The sequence below is a fragment of the Armigeres subalbatus genome, chromosome 1 (assembly GCF_024139115.2).
Source record: "Armigeres subalbatus isolate Guangzhou_Male chromosome 1, GZ_Asu_2, whole genome shotgun sequence".
In the NCBI taxonomy this organism is placed as follows: domain Eukaryota; kingdom Metazoa; phylum Arthropoda; class Insecta; order Diptera; family Culicidae; genus Armigeres; species Armigeres subalbatus.
This window is the reverse complement of record NC_085139.1, coordinates 107975612-107996715: the sequence shown is the minus strand read 5'-3', so window position 1 is coordinate 107996715 and position 21104 is coordinate 107975612. Positions and strand designations below refer to the sequence as shown.

General features: G+C 41.5%; 1 protein-coding gene across 1 annotated transcript in view; it reads right to left on the bottom strand.

Annotated features, from left to right (window-relative positions):
* Positions 1-11680, bottom strand: part of LOC134204694 (5'-3' exoribonuclease 2 homolog) — a 48166-nt gene extending 36486 nt beyond the window's left edge. The window contains exons 1-2 of the mRNA XM_062679477.1: positions 11408-11680; positions 9195-11139 (exon numbers count right to left, since the gene is read on the bottom strand). Of these exons, the coding sequence (XP_062535461.1) occupies positions 9195-11139; positions 11408-11482 (2020 nt within the window). The 5' untranslated portion in view covers positions 11483-11680. The remainder of the gene's footprint in view (positions 1-9194; positions 11140-11407) is intronic.
* Positions 11681-21104: the final 9424 nt, after the last annotated feature.

Below are 21104 nucleotides of genomic sequence, written 5' to 3'. Positions count from 1 at the left end.
ATATTTAACAAATTATGTTCAAACTACATGATTACACATATAACATAAAAAAAACCATCAGGGCACCCGATTGAAGCGATTTGGATATGAAGAGTGGAATTGCCAACTTCCTATTGTAAACGTGGATAAAGGGCGGGCTTTTCTCCCCATCTATTGGGTCAATCTGGGAATCGAGGGCTAGATTATATTATTGAATGTACGAGCTTTCTTCTGGAAGGAGATTCTCTATTCATCCCGTGGATTCGCATAAGTGTCTCTGCTTATGGAACCACCCCACCCATTTTTGGCCCTTCATACAGGAGTTTGATGAAATACAAACAATAATATAATCATGATCAAATCGTTTGTCAGATATGGCCAGTGCTATCGGCAGGTGCCTTGCTACAATAGATGGTAGTATCATCATCATCATCATCATCATCATCATCATCAATATACTGCCCATGATCGCATATTTGTAACATTTGCATTTTGGCTGATTTTGTAAATCGTTTGTCAATCCTCCCCACAAATTCAGTCATTGCCAGCTTACCACAGATAAGCAAGATAGTAAACCCTATTTTACTGTTGTGGGATTAGATGCAGTAAATTGAGCTTTTTGAACGATTCACAGGATATTTACAAAATGAACAAAACTTCGAGTGTTACAATTATGCAATCATGGGCAGGTAGTAAAGATACAAATTGTAATCTTCTTGAAATAGTTCAAGACTACTAGTGTAATAGAGTAGGGGAACGGTTCGGCACTTCATCTAATAGCTCCCATTTTCATCCCATCAAAAACAAAGCAACGAAAAGGAATTTGATATTTTTTTATTTTTGTGATTTTTTTCAGCAGTGAGCACGTACGTTAGCGAAAAGAAGCGACTAGATTGGTGCTGTACTCGGTCCGACCTAAATGGCACCATGAAATTTGCAGAGAAGAAGCGCCATATCTATTTTAAGGTTCATAACAATTTTTAAAAACCATTGGTAAATGAGCGATAGTGCCCAGAATGTTAATGCAAACGTGCTCAAACCAATATCAGAAGTCGGTTTTTAAACAATTGGATTACCAGAACATGGTTCCGCAAGTTCCGGGCACCTGGTTTTCTCAGGGAAGTTGAAAGATTTTCGGATTTCAGTTAGTTCCAAAGCCCATCTTGCGACATTTAAAACTTCATGATTTTGAAAGATAAGTTCGACAGTTTAGTTTTTATACACTAGATCCAAGTGTTCCCGGCAAACTAGTTCCACCAGAAAAGTGGACAAATTTCGGACACTTTAGCTAGGTTCGAAGGTGTTCCCGGGAACCTGGTTCCCTCAGATAACAGATAATTGCTGACAGATAAAACCGAAGTGGCTGCCAGGTGGAAGCAACAATACGAGACTTTGGTGAAAAGTGAAAGTGACGGTGCATCGATCAACAGGATAAATATTAGCGACGATGGACAAGCTGTGTAGTCGCCTACACTAGATGAGGTTAGAAAAGCTGTTAAAGAGCTGAAAACAAGAAGGCTGCGGGGAAGGACTAACTCCCGGCTGAACTCCTCAAATATGGCAGTGAGCAGCTTTATGAAGTTCTGTACCATATTATGTCGAAAATATGAGAAAACAAGGAATTGCCTACGTGCTGGTTGGACGGCCTCATTTGCCCTCTCCTTAAGAAAGGGCACAGACTGGAGTGCGCCAATTATCCAATTACCGAGGAATAACCTCCCTTAATTCAGCGCACAAAATTATAATCCGTATTCTGTTTAACAGATTTAGACCACTTGAAGAGTCCTTCGTCGGCGAATACCAAACAGGTTTTCGTGAGGGACGATCAACGACGGATCAAATGTTTACCCCGAGACAAATCTATATAATAAAAATGAAATAGTCTGTGTGCGTATCCGCATAACTCAAAAACGGCTGGATGGATTTTCTTCATGTAGGAATATAGCCATAGATCAAATAAGAACACGTCTGTCTTGTACGATGTTCAGATAGTGAATGAAAAAAACAATTATTTATTTGCTATACATAGTAACAGTTTGGTAATCATGGCATGCTGGCACTCCTCCGCGATGGCAGGACTCCAGCAGCTTCCCGGCAATGTTTCAACTTGATGGCTTGGAGTGGCTTCGTCATCATATCTGCCACCATTTCTTCGGTGGGGCAATAACGAAGTTCAATTTCTCCATTTTGCTGTAACTCCCGCACATAGGTTTCAATGTGTTTTGATCTACGTCCCACGGTTGGTGAAGTAGACTGTTTGATACAGCCTTGATTGTCTTCGTATATGATTACCGGCATCTGAATCTTCACAGAGAAGTCTTCTAGTATGCGTTGAACCCATCGGAACTCTTGACAACATTCGGCAAGTGCCACATACTCGGCTTCGGTACTACTCAAAGTAACACAAATTTGCTTCCTTGCGCCCCAACTTATTGATCCTCCGGCAAAACGAAATATGAATCCTGAGGTACATTTTCTGTCGCTTGAATCTCCTGCTCAGTCCGCATCAATGTAGACAAACAACTGAGAATTGTCCAGACCTAGCACTAGCTCGTTGTCCAATGTATTTTTGAGACAACGTAGAATTCTCTTGGCTTCCACCCAGTCCGCTTGAGAAGGCTCATTTGTTTTTCGCCTCAGAATGGACATACTGACCGCTATATCCGAACGTGTGTTAACGGCTACATACAACAAGCATCCGATCAGACTAGCATACTGTTTGTTGTTCGGCAAGTTGTCTTCATTCTCCTCCTTTGTTTGGATGTGGTCGGGACTTTTGGACGGTTTAGCATCTTTCATTCCAAAACGCTCCAAAAGCTTCTTGATGTATGCTTTCTGTTTCAAAGATACTCCATGGCTGTTTCTCTGTATCTCGATGCCCAAGAAATGCTTTATATCACCTAAAGACGTTATTTCGAAATGATTGCTCAAATTTTGAATGATATCTTCATATTCTTCTTCTGTCTCACATGCCACCACAAGATCATCTACGTATACGACCAAGTAAGTAGACTTCTTGCCATTCTTTCGGACATACAAGCATGAATCATTATTTGATTGCACGAATCCCATCTGCTTGATCACTTTATCAAAGGTCTTATTCCAAACGCGTGCGGCTTGCTTCAGACCGTACAAACTCCGGCGTAGATGACACACAAGATTACTGTCCGTGACGTTGGATCCCGGCGGTGATCGCATGTAAATATCTTCTTCCAGTATTCCGTGCAAATATGCAGTCTTGACATCAGCATGCTTGATAACCATATTTCTTTGACTTGCTACCGACAGCAATACTCGAAACGTCATCTGCTTCACTACGGGGGCAAACACTTCATCATAATCGGTTCCATATTTTTGCGTGAACCCTTGCGCTACTAAGCGGGCTTTGTAGCGTACAACGTTACCATGCTCATCTTCTTTACGTTTGAAAATCCATTTTGATCCTATTGCTTTGCGTCCAGTTGGAAGTGGCATCAAGTCCCAGGTAAAATTTTTGTTAAGCGACTTTCAGCTCCTCCTCTATCGCCGCTTACCATTGAACGCTCTCTGCACCACTGATAGCTTCGTCATAGCTTCTTGGCTCAGAAACATGCTTCTGCTTTTTCGCCATGTTGGTTGTTTCTGTAAATCTGGCTGGTTTCACTCCTAGATTACTTCGTTGAGACCTTCGTACGGGTGTCACTATCTCCTCGGATGATGAAGTAAGGGTTTCTTCACCAGATTCATACTCTGATTCGCTTTCATATTCTCTTTCATCATGAACTGGTTCATTGTCACCTTCTGAACTAACGCTGGACTCGACTTCAATCACAATGTTATGCTTCATCTGATGCTTGCTGGTGTTTTCATTCTCTAGGAAACACGCATCTCGACTAAAAACTATCTTATCGCTTGATGGGTTGATGAAGCTATACGCTTTATGGTTATCCGAATAGCCCACAAACGTCACCTTCGTGGATTAAGGTTCTAGTTTTGATCGCTTTTCTGTTAGAATATACACGTACGCCTGGCAACCAAACAAGTGTAAATGCGAAAGATCAGGTTTTTGTCCATACCATAATTCATGTGGTGTCAGCTCAACAAATCTTGTAGTTGTTCTGTTCTGTAAATATGTTGCTGTATTTATTGCTTCGGCCCAATAGCGGTAACCCAAACCTGCATCTAGCAACATACATCTTGCCATTTCTACTAGCGTTCTATTTTTCCGCTCAGCAACGCCGTTTTGTTACGGCGTATAAGCAGTCGTCAACTGGAGTGTTATTCCTTTGGCTCGATAAAATCTTTCAAGCTGTTTGGATTTGTATTCTCCTCCTTGGTCCGATTGTATAGCAGCAGGATATCTTCCAAATCTGGTATGAACCATTTCTGCATAATCTTGAATTCGTTCGATAGCTTCTGATTTTCGTTTCAAAAAATACACTGTTGCAAAACGACTGTAGTCATCAATCACCCCATAAAATACCGCGCTCCTCCTGGCGATACTGTATTCATTGGCCCGCATATGTCTGTATGGACTAAATCTGCTATCTTCGTGGACTCTGAGTGAGAATGCTTCGGAAAGGTAGTCGTGTCATTTTCCTTCAAGACAACATTCACAAACTTCATGGATACAGCAGTCTCGTATAGAAATGCCGGTTGCAAGACCCTCGCGAACCAGTCGTTGGATTCCGTCAACGTCACGATGTCCCAGCTTACGGTGCCAGTTATGCAAGCAATCCTTTGGATGTTGTTTCGTAACGGCCATCACATTATGTTGTGTAACTATTAAGTTGTACAGACCACCTCGTCTGATAGCCACCACAGCAACGTGATTGTTGTGTTCAATAAAACATTCTTTCGCAGTAAATCGGACCTCCGCACCTTTATCAGCCAGTTGACCAACTGAAATGAGATTCGCGTCAAGTTCTGGGATGAGGAGCACATCCGACAGTGAGATAACAGTTTTCTTCCCGTCTCCGTTTCTACAGCTTAACTTTCCAGTTCCTCTTCCAGTCACATCAGCAACTCGACCATCAGCAAGGGTAACAGACATGTGTGAGATGTGTTCAATGACTTGGAAAAAACTTTCGTCACTACACATGTGATTCGAAGCCCCAGAGTCTACAAGCCATTCTTTCATTACATTTGACTCAGGAGTAGGGGTGCTCAATGGAGTAACAGCAAACACAAATTCTGACGTATCTTCTTCCTTTACAATACCGGCTCTTGGCTTGAACATTGCTGGTGGTTTCGGACCAGTTTTATTCTTTCCATGCTTCTTCTGATTCAGCAAGCGACAATCTCGTTTCATGTGTCCAGGCTTCAGGCAGTGATGGCAGACAATTACTTTGGATACTGCTTCGGTACATAGGATTGTTTCAGTTCTCCCTGTTTTCTCATTTCGCTTTAATGATTCATCCAATAGTTTTTGCTTGATAAGGTCCATTGTTAATTCTTGTTCTAGACGGCTCTCTAAAGCGGTAGTTAGAGTTTCAAACGACGATGGTAGACTTCGCAAAACAAGTACAACGGTCAGGGTTGCACCGAGTTCCAATCCTGCATTTGCCAAACGTAGGAACATATCCTCCATTTCATGTAGATGGCTTTCCATATCATCTCCATCAGTGTACGTAAGATTACAGATCTTCTTCAATACCGATACTTTGGTTGTCAATGATGTCTTCTGATAGTGCTTTTTGAGTGTGTCCCAGATTTCCGTCGCGGTTTTGCAGTTTCGAATCAGGGACTGCTGCATTATTCCGACAAATAAGGATATTGTCCCTTGGGTTTTTGCATCTCCATTCTTCCAAGGCTCCGGCGGATTCCCGACAACATATTTCCATAATTCCTCTCGCATCAGAAGGCTCTTTACTTGGAAACTCCAGTTTTCATAATTTTCACTTCCAAGCCGTTCGATTCCGAATTTCTCCATTTTGATCTCCTCTGGCAAATCCAATTGCGGCAGAATCTTGATCAGTCAAACTTTTATTTTTTTTTTGCCCCTTTGGATTGCTATGATCGGGGTGGGTTTTTGAAAATTGACAAGTGATTATGCCGGAAAGACTAGTCTACTTTGACCAAATGAACACCGGACTGTGGGAATCAGCTTGAATATGTCAGTATTGTTTTTATGTACTTAGGCGTTGATAATTTATTGAGTCATTTCTATTATTGTGAGTTGTATAATTAATGTAAAATACTACTTGTCTTCTATATTTAAGATCTGTTATTGTCATTGTGTTGTTGTCGGTTGTCTGTCTGTTATATTTCAACATAAAGGTCTTATATAACTTTGTCTTAGGGGCCGTCCACAAAGTACGTCACGCTCCTAGGGGGGAGGGGAGGTTCCGAGCAGCGTGACGACTCATACAAAAATTTTAGAGATTACATACAAAAAGTGTGACGAAGGGGGGAGGGGGGGTCTAAAATCGCCAATTTTTGCGTGACGTACTTTATGGATCTTCCCTTCTTAGTGTTTTAGTCATTGTTAGATACAGTATGTATAAAACTACAAAAGAATTGTTGAGTGTTGCCTTACAAATCCTATGTCCTTCCTCTATCTATCAATATCTGCTTTCACCTTTTATCAATCTCTTTTTCTCTTTTATATCTCAATCTATATATTTTTTTTCTGCCTCTCTTCTATCTCAGATTTTCCATTTTTTATATTTTTCTATCCAATAGTACAGTAAACTTCTACCTTGGCTATTCTAAACAATTTCTCAAACAAAAATTAAAAAAAAAAAATCTGGTTAATAACTGAATCTAAAATGTTCAATATTATTATTTCATTTTATGATAAATCCATTTTTTTTAATCCTATCTTTTTCTTGGCTGATTTCTGGTTTGCTATGATGTTAAGACTTATCATCAGAACCAATACAAGGTTTATGCAAGAAATATTCATATATTCATTGTTATGAAGAAACATAAATTCAGATTCCTATCATTAGGCTATTTTCTATTCATTTTATTGCATAATGCATCGACATTACTATTTTAAATATTCCAACCTGATGTACATCCTGATAAGTCTAAATAGTTCTCCACTCCCAATTGAAACATGCTGAAAATTGAATATTTCTAAAATACAAAGTATAGACTTCTCAATTTCAAACTATATTACAACCTATCCTATCCTACCTATGGATAGGATAGGTTGGCTTCGCTACTTCCAGATGACGATAAATTGATTAATTTCCGGACCCCTTGGAGAGTGCTAATGAGCCCTAGCGAATCCTTCATGTAAAGAGCTATACCTGATAAGTATGCCGGGACATACGATCAGGGGCTCAGTCTGCAAAGCAGCCGATCCACTGTGAATCGTTAGAGGCACACTGAAGTGCTCCAAATGTGATATGATACACAGATGAATATTATCTTCAGTACCGTTCACCCCCGTGACCTTGTCTAGGGTTGATCAGTCAAACTTTTATTTGTTTCAAAACTATTTAGTGAATAAACGTTCTAGCAGGCCCATAACCTGTAGGAATATAGCCATAGATCAAATTAGAACACGTCTGTCTTGTACGATGTTCAGATAGTGAATGAAAAAACAATAGGGGGATTCACTTAACGGCGTAGGTTGCGGCGTGTCTGTTTATGGAAATGTTTCAAAGGTGATTTGAAATATGTCCCTTGTGATTGAGTGTGAAACATTTCTATAATCAGATACGCAGCAACCTACGCTAATAAGTGAATCCCCCTAATTATTTATTTGCTATACATAGTAACAGTTTGGTAATCATGGCATGCTTGTGAATCCTGTATCGTCGCTGACTCCTACACTTCATTCTTTAGCAAATATGTTCGAAACCGTTTCCGACGAGTTTATATGATATTCCCTATTCAGAAAATTATTGGTTAAATTGACTAAACCATGAAATACTGAAATTAATAAACGCATGAAAATTTCACCTAAGCAGTTCACAAAGCGCATATTCGCCTATTATGCAGGACAACGTCTGCCGGGCCGACTAGTCCTTGATAAATTCCTGGAGTACAACTTGCCGACACATCATTTGTTTATTGATTCCATGGCGGCGTACGATTCAGTGAAAGGGAATGAATTATGGCAAAATATGCTAGAACATGGTTTTCCGGCGAAACTGAAACGGCTGATTCATATAACGTTGGACGGATCGAAATCAAGTTTAAGGGTTTCGGATGAAATATCGACATCATTACCGACTACCTTAGATGGATTGAAGCAGGGTGATGCACTCTTAAATCTACTGTTCAATATAGCGCTTTTGTTCCCTTTGAGATGGAGACAGCGAGGATTGAACTCACGATCAAAATTTGAAAAATGTGAATTGTTGGAAGAATTTTGGTACCTTGGAACATTAGTGACGTAGGATAATAATGTTACCCGCGAGGTGAAAAGGCGTATTGCAGCTGCCAATAGCAGCTAACGTTCCGTAGTGTGCAGCTTAAGTCCCGTAGTTTGCAAACGAAAACAAAACTCGCGCTGTATACTACTCTGATTCTTCCGGTGGCTTTCTACGGCCATGAAACATGGACGTCAAAGGAGGCTGATCGTAGAGTTTTCGGAGTATTTGAGCGTAAGGTGCTGCGGACAAGATTCGGCGGTAAACCGGAGAATGGTATCTAGCGGCGTCGCATGAATCACGAATTGTACCAGGTGTATAAAGGGCTGGATATTATTAAGCTTATACAACACGGCAGACTATGGTGGGCTGGTCACGTTGTTCGTATGCCGAAAGAACGTCAAACGAAGATAATATTTAGCAGAGAACGAAGCCGCAGGCTTCGTGGAAGGCCGCGTACACGATGGCTTTTTGCAGTTGAAGAGGACCTGAGGGCGCTTAATGTTCAGGGCGACTGGAAGCGATTGGCCCAAGATCGAGTCCAGTGGAGAAGGACACTCCATTCGGCGTAGGTTCATCGAAGAGCTGTAGCCCAACAAGTATCAAGTAAGTACTTTGTGGATTTTCCCTTAGTAGGGAAAGCACTTGTCTAGCGTACTGGTTTCGTGGGATTAAACTCCACCTAAGCAAGTGATTACCCTCCAATACATTTTCCGAACTAAATCTTTCATATGTTGTGCAATTTGCACAAAACGAGTTTCAGACATAGTAATTAATTTCCACTCCGTGGCTTATACCCGGAATATAGGCAATTAGTTTTGATTGTACTAAAGTTTAGGCAACTGTGAAGCCTCTGTTCCTACCGAATGTTACATAGGTACGCATTATCTAAAAATTGCTACTTACGTTCCTCGTGGGTCAGCAGCGGAACCTTCGGGTCGGTCGCCTTGAATAACCGCTTCTCATCGACGAACGGTAGCAGGGCTACGCCCTGCCAGGCAAACTTCTTCCCGTTCAAATCAATATGGAAATCGATCGGATAAAAGTCAATGATCGGCGATTTCGGATCGACCATCAGCTCTCCGAACGCCGGCGGAACGTGACTTCTACTGGCAGCCGGAAACACACCCATCAGCTGTTGCAGCGGTTTGAACGGAGTGCCTCGCTCGAAGCGAGTGTTAACGTTGCTCAGAGCCTTAAAGTCAGAAGCAAACGGGGCGTAGTGGTACGGGAAGTACCACTCCCAGCTGGCACAGCCCTGGTAATAGTATTTAAGTACCCAGCAGAGACCACGGACGTACTCCCAGGCAACAGTTTGCCGGAATTTCATGTTCTGGGGCGCCACATCGAACTTGGACTCATAGTAACGATCCTTAAATCCATCCTCCCACAAACGAACCTCGTCGGGCGTTTCTGGTTCCTCGGCCGAAGCCGGAGTGAGGGGCTCCTCCGCTTTACGCTTCTGACCCCGGCGGTTTTGATTATCGTTGGAATTATTCTGCTGCTGCTGCTGCGTTTGGTTATTGCCAAGCATCCGGAAGTGGGCCGCCTCCTGTCGCGGGTTCTGAACGGCCTGCGGAGTGACACCCCTTCCCAAGGGGGTCGGTGCAAATTGCGATCTGTTAATCTGCTCGAAGTTGGGTCGTTGTTCGCGTTCCTTTTGCATTTTCATGCGCTTGTTGCGCTCTTTGAAGCGATCCTCACTTACCTTGCGTTGGCGGAAAATTTCGTCCTCAGCGTAGCCGAGATCCGTCATGATTAACTCGACGCGATCGACAGTGACGCTACCGGAATCGGTGAGGTAGCCTTTAGTCTTGTAGACACACTTTTTGTACAGCGTGACTAACCGATCGATGGCGTTCTCTCGAATTTCCAAACTTGGCAAATGTGGTAGGAAATCGTTTCCTACGAAGAAGCACATGAACACCCAATCGTCAATGACGCGCTCAAAGTCATACTTGAACGGTAAGTTAGGCATGTCCAGTTCTTTAGCGAGGTACTCTTTGAGTACGTTCAGTCGGACAAATATAAACTGTGTCTCTTTACCCGGGGGAGGTGGGGTCCGATTGACGTCCCGCTCTGACTGTAAACCAGTACAGTCCTTCATTTCGTGTCCCATCAACTGGCAAATATCGCATGGCCGTTCCTTATTAGGAAGGAATTCCTCTCGAATGATGGTAAAATGTGTCTCGTGGGTTGCCAGTCCCAACATAATCAAATCGGCATCCGCCCCACAAAGGACGTGATGAGTATTCGGATCGTGATCTGGTTGCGATCTTTGCTTTCTAATGTAGTCCATAATTTTGTGCTCGCCTTCGCCGGGCACATTCGCGTCCGACAGGATTACTTTCAGGCCCTTCCATCCCGGATTATTGTTCATGCGATCGTGCACGTAGTACTGCAGGCATTTACTCAGCCTATCCATGAACGGAGTCCCCGGAGTGATGCAGTTGGAATCGAAGTGGGCCCCTTTCTCCTTCTCAGGTGGAAGAATGCATCCCTTCGATCGCAGTTCCGCTCGAATTTTCTGTATTTCGGAAGCTTTCTCTGCCGCTTCCTTGGATGCTCGAAAACGTCGTGACCGCTGTTGGTTCATTTTGGCCCGTGGGGCCACACCGTCGATGGCCATGTAGAGCAATTTCCGCGGTCGAACAATGTTCATCAGACGGTCAATGCACTCGAAGATGGCCACCATCATCTCGTCCTCGTCTTTCGGTGCCGGTTTGTCCTCCGGATGTGTACACGGATGAATGATACCGTTCATGTCCAGATACAAGTTATCAAATTCCACCTTATTCGGATTCGGTTCGGTCATATCGTCATACAACGGGTTTCCGTGCTCATCGGCATGCTACAAAGAAGATTCGGAACAAATAAAAATAACAATTCAAATCGCTGTTTGATTTTAAATCGAATCAATAAAAATGGACACCCCTACGTGTTATCAAACAAGCAAAACAAACATGGAATCTCTGCCACCCAAATGAGGTTATAGTTTAATCAATTTTTCCATTGAAAAACTAATTTAATCGGAAATTAATATAGCGGACCACATATGTTGATCCTTACAAGTTGTTTAAACTAAAAAGCATCTCTTAATAACTAAATTCTTTACTCACCTTTTGCTCCACGCATTCCACAATGACGGACGGATACTTCCGCGATAACCAGCGAAAGAATGCTGGTACTCCCATTTCGGCGGATTTTGTGTTCTCGCTACTATGGTCACTACTACCCTGGTCACAGAACGAAAGGAATCCGATAAAATTTACGCGGAAATATACCGAAATTAACGAGAAATATCCAAAATTTAGGTACCAAATTCACAAAACCCGCTCGCGTTGCAAAACGGCGATGCGCGACTTTCACTGCGAAGGATGACGTTTGACGCGCTGTCAATTGACAGTTTAGCCGTCAAACAGCCTTTATCCTTGCACGCTCATCCGAGTGAAGTCAAATTTAGTTAAATGAACTCATTTACTGAACGGGATTCCGAATTCGGTAATTTATTGATTACCGAAAAAATCGGTAATTATCACTATATAGCCCAGGACTTGACCGCAGGACATCCTACACTCAGGAAAATCGACACATACTTTATGGCAAAAATCCATGTATTTTGAAATATACATATCATGCGTCGGCACATTCTTATTTGCATACAAATTCACACATGGATACTATGACCCACATGGAAAGTATGTGTGAACATACATGCAATGCATGTGTACGCATGGAATATATGTGTCGAAAATATGGAATCCATTTCGCTACCCCCATTGCAAAAATCCATGTGTAAACTCATGAATATAATGCGGAGTTTTTTGTGAGTGTATGGCTACGATCTGGCGATGGGCTAAACCTGGGTGCTGCGGATAGAGCCGCTTTTCTTCAATCCTATCCAGCTTTCCACGCTCGGTAATGGCGGCTTATCGGTGTGTAAAAATCAATTGGTCACTGTACTGTTTGACACTAGCCGGATGCAGAGACGATTGTATTATATAGAGACACGCGGAGAGAATAAAAGCAATTCTGGCTTCACGGGCAGCAGACAAAAAAATTCTGTGCGATCGGCAACATAAAAATTTGTGAGAACTTGAAGTGACTCTCAGTGTGAGCAGTTATTTCGTTTGCTCCAACTACATATTTTCTCTTCTTTAGCATCATTCCCTTATATTCAACAATAAATATGATTGAATGCAATATATAAATTTGCTATGAGAACTCTGAAAACATCTTCATTTACTGAACTTTTCAAACTTTTTCATAATTTCTATAATGTTGATTACAATACCTATCTTGCATTTAGTACCAATTGGTAATGTTTGTTTACTTTGCTCGTTTGGTACCGCGTTTGACGGTTCGTTTGGTACTTTCGGCTTCACTGTTTGCGGGTCTCTATCTATTACCAACGTCTCTGGCCGGATGAAAGCCCACTGGCGTTCCTGGGTGAGGGGAAGGGAAAAAAGGCCTTTTCGACAGTGAGTTTTCCTCCAGCTAGTGTCAAACAGTACAGCAACCGATTGATTTCGAGCGTGGAAAGCTGGATAGGCAGAATTATTTTGCAGTTCTCCGGCTGTCAAACATTTCCCGCTCTTCGAATTTCTCTTTCCATGCTGCATGAAGGCGCACAGATGCGCGAGACTCTACATGACTTCACGATGGTTTACATATATTCCAGCTCCAATGAGCTGCTGAATCTCGTGAAATCTCGTAACGAGTGCATTTTAGTTGCATTCCTACTAATGTTCCACTCGAAATATAATGTGTATATATTTGGTAAAAAGAATGCAAAACTCAAACTAAGTTTATTTCTATTTTTCTCCCTAAATAATAACAATACTTCTCAATATAAGATTTAAAACGAACATAACCACAATCTTCAATGTTTGGCTCCGGCACAATAGAAAATTTTGGCTTCACTTTGACAACCAAATCGATTCTATCCGCATCACCCAGGGCTAAACAATAGGATGTCAGGTAACCATTAAGCACTTTAATAAGCCTTAAATAAACCATAGAACAACATTTCAGTGCCTATAAGCTGTATATATGATTTTCAAGTGCCAATTAGCCGTATAAACTTCAAGCATTAAAAGAAGCCGTATATCGGTATATAACGCTTTGATATAAGCCTTGGGAATTCAAGCCGAATAAGGGAATTATTATTACCAATTTAGAGCTACGATCTATGACGTTTTGGTAGAATCAATAACAATCACACCTAGAATTTTAGAACCTGTCTCACTCGCATTAGAAACAACAACAAACACATTACATGGACCATGCCGGATAAATGCTATATGAGATGTGAATGTGTTCTACGGCAATATATTTATTGATGTTTACCTAAAAGATACCTTTAGTTCCGTCCAATTAATTACATGTGATTCATTTTTCATTTTCAATGCTTCGTTCAATGCTATCTCGCTAAGTTTCTCGCCCTTTGATTCAAAGGCATCAAATGAAATCCTTCTGTTTTTATCCCTTCCCAGCAATACACCCATTCAAATCCGTGATGGATCAGATGGTAAAGCAGCAAACCTGAATCAAAACCAAAACCTGAACACAGTTCAATAGTTCAATCCCGGAATTAAATATAATAAGCAAAAAAATCATCGAATCCCTATGGGAAGAAAAAAGAAGGAACGCAAACAATTATTTTTCATTTCTTTTTTTTTTTGGTCCCGTTCCAACTCGTCTAAAAATTTTGACATTTTGGCATAGGCGTGGAAAAAAAGGTAGGGGCAAGCACTATATCAGCCCAAATAATTCGCCAAAAGCGGCTTTTGAGATGCACTAAAATATAATTTAAATCTTATTAGCACTGTTGTTCAAGTTTTTATGCGACTATAGAACCGAAATAAAGTCGGTTTTTACGGCTTAATGGTTACTTGGGTGATATACACTTATTCTCGATTTTCTTGCTCGGTATTTTTTTTTACTGTTTTGCTCCGTAAACCATGAAAACTACCGAGAAAGTCAGCTATTTCATTGGAAATTACAGATTTTTTGTAAACGTTCTCATTATTTACTGTATACAGTTAATACTAATGACACACTGGTGGTATGGTACAAGAATCTTGAAATGAGTTCCGTACCGATTATTGTCTTTATCAAAGATAGGGTAAATGATATATTTTGGACATGTACATATTTTGGACAAGCCTGAGCTTCTTCGATCAATTGTAGATAATGTGTAGGAAATTTTTTATCGAAAGTATGATCATTGCATACTTTTACCTCAACTCTAGCGGCTCCTGATGAGAATTCACAAATCAACTATTATTTATCTTTAAAATTATCTAAAATGTAAAGCTTTCTACCAAAGTGCCTGCTGGACGCCAGTATGCAGGAGAACATGCATTATAGGACTCTTCGTAACATGCACCTGAAACACGTTTAAATTGGTTCAAACGGCAATCTTGAGGTCCTGCGGCCAAAGTTTAATTGTAATTGAGATACTAACATATTCCAATCGCTTAACATGAACTTGAGACGGATGAAAAAGGAGTGACCAAAATGAAGTTATGTTTTATGCATCAGACATTTATTGGTCACCCCATGTACAGTACATGGATGAACCATTAATTGCCAACTGTCAGGCTGTTTTCAATGATATCGATAAGATTGCGAAACAATGTTAATTTCTGGTTTAATCAATGTCAGTTAAGCAAATAAATGCATTTAAATGAATGTGGATACGTGTAGGTAGGTCATACCATTGAGATCTGTAGGTGGCCATTTTTAAATTAGGAGAAAATGACTCTGTCCAAAATATATGCATTTTCCATGTCGAAATTATATATTTGATGTCTAAAAAGAAAATATTTCAGTTCGCAGTATATCACAGTTTACACCTAGTAAACGTAATTTACTCAAAAATTGGGCAATGGAGACGCAAGACTAATCATAGATTATGTATTTGGATGAACCTAGTGGTTTTCAATTGTTTTATACTATTCAATCTCGATATATTTTCTAATGAATGTCCTGCGCTTGTCCAAAATACATCATTTACCCTAGTCTTGGAATAATTTTCTTGTCCTCTTGTACCATGGTACAAGTACCACAGGTGTGTCCTTAGTATAATGCATAGTACCGAGTTTTCAGTATTTGTGATGTTTACTGCGAGGTTTTCTGATATCGAGCAAAAAGTCAGTAAAAGCTGTTACCGAGTTTTCGGTTTTCACAGTATTGTTACTGAGTTTTCATCAAATTAGAATGACAATGATACGAGTGGCCGTGCAGGGGGAATGAGAACCTACACCGGCTCCGGTGGCTCGAGTCAAAAAGCGCAAAACCCAACTTTTAGTATACATTATTTATTTACACATTGTATATGCTTGGCCCTTCTGGCCTCCTCCTATTCTCTTGCCCTATCACTTATCGATGACGCTCTCGGCGTGCATATAATAGTTTGCACTTAAAACTAATCTTCAGAGTGTACTCACGAGCCCTCCACTCAAGCAATATCGATGCTCAACCACCTGATCATGACGCACGTCAGCTCTGCATCAATCCTCGGGGTTCTGGTCGTTCACTCCACGCAATCACACACACACACACAGTCGACACCCGTCGCGTCCGCCACCGTAGCAAAACTCCGAATCCTTAGGTGCGTCCGGTCTGACCAGGCCGAGGGACCTGCCACGCCTGTCGTCGGCCTCTGCTCGCCGTGCCACGTCAGCGTACGAGACGTCGGTGTACCCAATCTTCCGTCTCCGGGGAGAATTGCTACGACGAATAACGCTTGATGGGTCGCCGGAATAAAACCACTAAAAGGAAAAAACCCTATGTAGGGTTTTTTTTATGACTCCGCACGCTCTTCCTACGCGACCCACTCCAATGCCACTCGGTGTGAGTTCAGGCTCGTGTCGGTCTCCTCGAAGTAGGGATCAACCTTCATGCAAACTTCTCACAACCGTTGTACTCGTTGCTTTCACGGGGTGCCAATCCAATATGGCGATCGATCCGAATGCTGCTCGGGCACGTGTCGACCTTATTTCGTGCTTATCGTCGGTATTTCGGTATGTTCCCCCGGGAAACCACCTTCCTTCAGCCAGCAATGTGGAAGTCAATTTTCTAGCGCATCGACAATGGCGATCATTTCCAGCTTGGCACGCTTCTGAAATTACAATGCTGTGCTTTTCTGCTGGTTTTGTGTCCCGATTTTGCTATTTTGGCTACTTTCAATACCGCGGAGGAATATTCCCAAACCGAATTACCGCTTTCCTACGCTCTGTCCTAAAGCACGCTCTATGTAACGGTTGCGCAAACTTTCTTCGTCGTTCGACGCGACCGAGCGACCCGTGAGCACTAATTGTGCCAAGTCAAGATTGGCTTGCTGGAGCTGTCGTGTGAGTGTAATGGTATTCACGCGGTAGCGGAGCCTTCTAAAGCGACGTTGTTTCGGAGAGTCTCGATGTTATGATAGAGAGGTGAGAGCGACGTGACGGTGTGTGTGTGAATTTGGCTGCGATGATTTTCGCTTATAGCAAGGTTCCACCTTTCTTCGCATGTATGTGCACATATGTTGAAAATGGTAGCGGTGGAGTATGGACAACTGCGATGTATTTTCAGTCAGACTGATGATGTGATTGATGGTTATGCTTTCAGGGGTTTTCAACATGACAAGCACGGAGCAGTTGGTTGTGTTGCTGAACTTTTGTTTTATTTACAATGTCTAATTAACAAATGTTTATCCTTATGCTAATTATACCGTTTCATACAGACTAAACGTTACAACAACTTAACTTGTTGATCATTTTCAGCGCGGTTATTAGTTTATTTATAACGACATCGTGCCCCAAATTTTTCCAATCCTGTTTTCTCTCCGATGCTGTTAGAGCAACCGCAAACTAAAAAGCTCATCCGATTTTAGATGTTCATCCAATCAGCCAGAGAAAAAGTGCATGTAAATGATAAAACATTGCACTAGAAAAAATACCAGAAGCAATTTTTGTTACGGGGCGTTGAGCCATACTCGGGGCTGCGGATTGGGGCCAAGGGCCAAGAACATAACAAATTGTACATTAAGACGACGGCAACGATAAGTGATTAGGATAACATTTAATTTTTCTCTCATCGCACATAAGAAACCTAATTTGAGGAAAAGAATAAGTTTGAATTTAAATATTTTAACATTTTTGTTTTCTATTATTGCATCATACTTTTAATGATATTTTTTGCTGAAAAACTCAGCACTCAGTAGTGAAAAAGTAAACAAATAGTTTACCGAAAAACTCAGTAGGAAAAAGTACTGAATAGATCGGTACTTTTTGACACTTAATGATTATTTCGGGCAACCGAGTTCTCAGTAATTACAATAATTTCCTCACTTTATCTATTGGCTTGTCGATGTTGTTTCTCAAACTCAAACTGTAAACTCCGTTCTCTTTTTCCACTTCTAACCCAAGAAAATACATCACATCTCCTAGGCACACGATCTCAAAATGGTTACATAACTCTTTATAAACACTGTGTATCTCATGAGAAAATCGTCGAACTGCGGCATCTCATGAGAAAATCTTCGACATATACGACCAGACATATACGTTTCTCTCTGTTCCTCGACGCCACGTACAGGCAAGAGTCGCCTGAACTTAACTTGAACCCCAAGCTGGACAACACGCTGCTAAGCGTCTGGTTCCAGCATCTGGTGGATTGTTTCAGGCCATAAATGCTTCAGCGGGGCTTGCCGACAAACTCCTCCTTCCCCCGAACTTCGTATCCGGGAGGTCGGCGTATGTAAATGTCCTCCTGGATATTTCCGTATAAGTACGCCATTCGAACATCCATATGTCAGTAAGATTCGAAGGGTAGCGTGTTTCGTCACTGGAGAAAACACTTCGCCATAATCTATACCATAGCGCTGGGAGAACCCTTGCGCTACGATACGCGCCTTGTATCTCACGATCTCATCTCCTTCATTTCGTTTCACCTTAAAGACCCACTTACTGCCTACGACTTTTCCTACGTAGTTCTTCTTCAGTTTCTTGCACTGGCTACAGCTTCGGAACGAAGCACCACTCTTCGACATTGTTCCCATAATCTTCACTTTTATGTTCCTGGTTTGACCCATTATTCACCTCCAGGAATCTGGCATCGCGGCTGATCGTTACTCTGTTGGTCTCGGTATCGACAAACCTATACCCTCGCCTATACCCTTTCTGTTCATCCGCATAACCGATGAATCTCAATTTAAGTGCCTTCAAATTTCGCTCGTTTTACGTCCGGGATATGAACGTAAGCCGGACACCCATACACCCATACACCTTGAGATGTCCCAGATCTGGTTTCCGACCATACCACTTTTGGTACGGTGTATCATCAACAGATCGCGACGGTAACCTATTATGTAGGTATGCAGCGGTAAACACTGCTTCGCCCCAATACAGTTTGGCTAGACCGGCGCCGTTGCGATCTCGTCGTTGCTATCTCCTGCAAAGAACGATTCTTCCTCTCTGCGACGCCATTCTGTTGGGTGTTGTATGGCATTGTATACTGCGCTTTGATTCCCTCTGCGGCAAAAAAAAGCTCGTAGCTCGTTATTTGTATACTCCCCCCACCATCCGATCGAATAACTCTTGGCTTTCGATTAAAGAGATTTTCTACAAAGCGAACATACTCCTTGATTCGCTGTACCGCATCTGATTTCTTTTCCAGCAAATAAACGACTATAAATCGACTATAGTCGTCTATCATAGTCATTAGAAACCTTTTTCCCCCAGGCATTGACGTTCTCATTAGTCCGCACAGGTCGGTGTGGACCAGATCCAGAACCTTCGTGGACCTCCGCTCCTCTAACTTGGGGATCGGATTTCGGGATAATTTTCCCTCTAAGCACGGTTCATATGTTTTACGAATCTCACAGTCACTTAAATTTATGCCCACACTCTGGTTTTCATTGCTAATTCCCGATATTACAGTGGGCTCCCGATGCCCAAGGCGTCGGTGCCACTGATGCTGACAGTGGCGCCGGGAGTGGGTGGGACAGGTAGGACATGTCCTACGCATGAAAATACCTGGGTAGGACAGTCGAAGCATTGTCCTACCCATGATTATGGTAAGTAAATACCATATGGATGACTAAAAGATCTAATACTATCAATATTGTTTTAAATTCTAGATCAAAAAAATATCATTGAACGTTTCACAGTTAATAAGTGGTAAAACTGACAGTCGTGGAAGTTTCCGGGATTGTAAAGGAGAAATCTATTCCGAAAAACTTCTTAGAGTCTATGAAGATTTTTTTCCATTTTAAAAAGTTCCTTATGATTTATTGAGATCTTCTTCAAGTCTTCAAGTTTCTAATAGTTTCTGCTGTTCCATATATTTGTTGAACATTTTCTGGAAGTACGTAATTATTTCTGCTAGTTCAGGGAGGCTCAGAGAATTTCTGAAATTTTATAAGAATTCACAGTCTGACAGGTGAAGTAATCAAAAGATGAATATCTAAACAAGAATATAGATTAGCTTAACTTAGCTAAAACTGACTGTACTTTTCAATGGTTGCCTCTCCGTGACTGGTCATAACTTGTGTAAATTGTGCTACGATCCAATTGAATAAAGGTTGGTATTTACTACATACGGGTCCAGTCAGTTGGGAAAGGAGAGTAATGTTAGTGTGGTTATTGTTGCTACTAGATACCGAGAAAATCAGAATCCGAAGATTAGCACGGAAAGGAAATTTGGTTATCATGATAACGTAGGTGACCAAAAGTATGGATCGAGGATTCACTTAAAAAAATATGTAGCCTATTTCACATTATGTTATGTAGTTGTTTAGTCTTCGCCAAATCTCCTGTCTATAAGGCAGAAGCGGTAGTCAATAGACTGCCTAGCTCGTCTCCAAAAATTGAAAAAAGAAGCAAAGATATGAAAGAACAATCGCAGAAATATGCGAATATGAAGCATTTTATAATGATTGTAGCTCTTGCGGATGTCTGGTAGTAAGCCTATGAGAGAGAAAAATGTTGAAAGCTTCTAAGAGTTTATTGGAATCTGCAGGAATCACAAATATACCCACGTTTGCATAAAATCTTAGAAGTTAGAAAGAAAACTGGAAAACTGTAAATAGTACCGAACTGCCTTAGAGATTTTTGGACGATCATAAGCTTCACTGATAGATCGTAGCTGTTTCCGAATATTTCGAAGGGTTCGAGTTCTTAGAAGTTAGTGATAATTGCTTGTGACTATTAAATATTTTATAAAATTTAAAGACTGTCATAACAGGGAATTTATAGCTTATCTGAGGATATCCGAAAAAATCTCTAGAAATGTCTAGGGGATCTCCGGAAAGTCTCTAAAAGTATTCAATAGATTTGATAACCCAATTTGTCCTACCCACGTCTCAGAACGTGACGGCGCCTCTGGATGCTGACAATTTAGATGGTATACCTTACTTTGAATTCGATTTAACGTCTCCGCTAAATTCAAACGATACAGGCAGCCGGACCGTTCTCCGAGGACTACACCTTACCAGCTCCGTTCTGGAGGCTTAGGGTCATTTGGCCGAATGTCGTTTCGCCGAATGCCATTTGGCCGAAAGGACCATTTGGCCGAACGCCATTTGGCAGAATGCCGTTTGGCCAAATAGTTGAAATACGTTTCCTTACGAAGTAAGAAGTGAGTAGTGAGAAACAAGAAGGAAGAAGGAAGAAAGAAGAAGAAAGAAGAAAGAAGGAAGAAAGAAGAAAGAAAAAGGAAGAAGGAAGTAGAAGGAAAAAACAAGGGTTAAGGAAGAGGGAAGAGGGAAGAAGGAAAAAGAAAAAAAGAAGAAGGAAAAAGAAAAAAGGAAGAAGGAACAAAAAC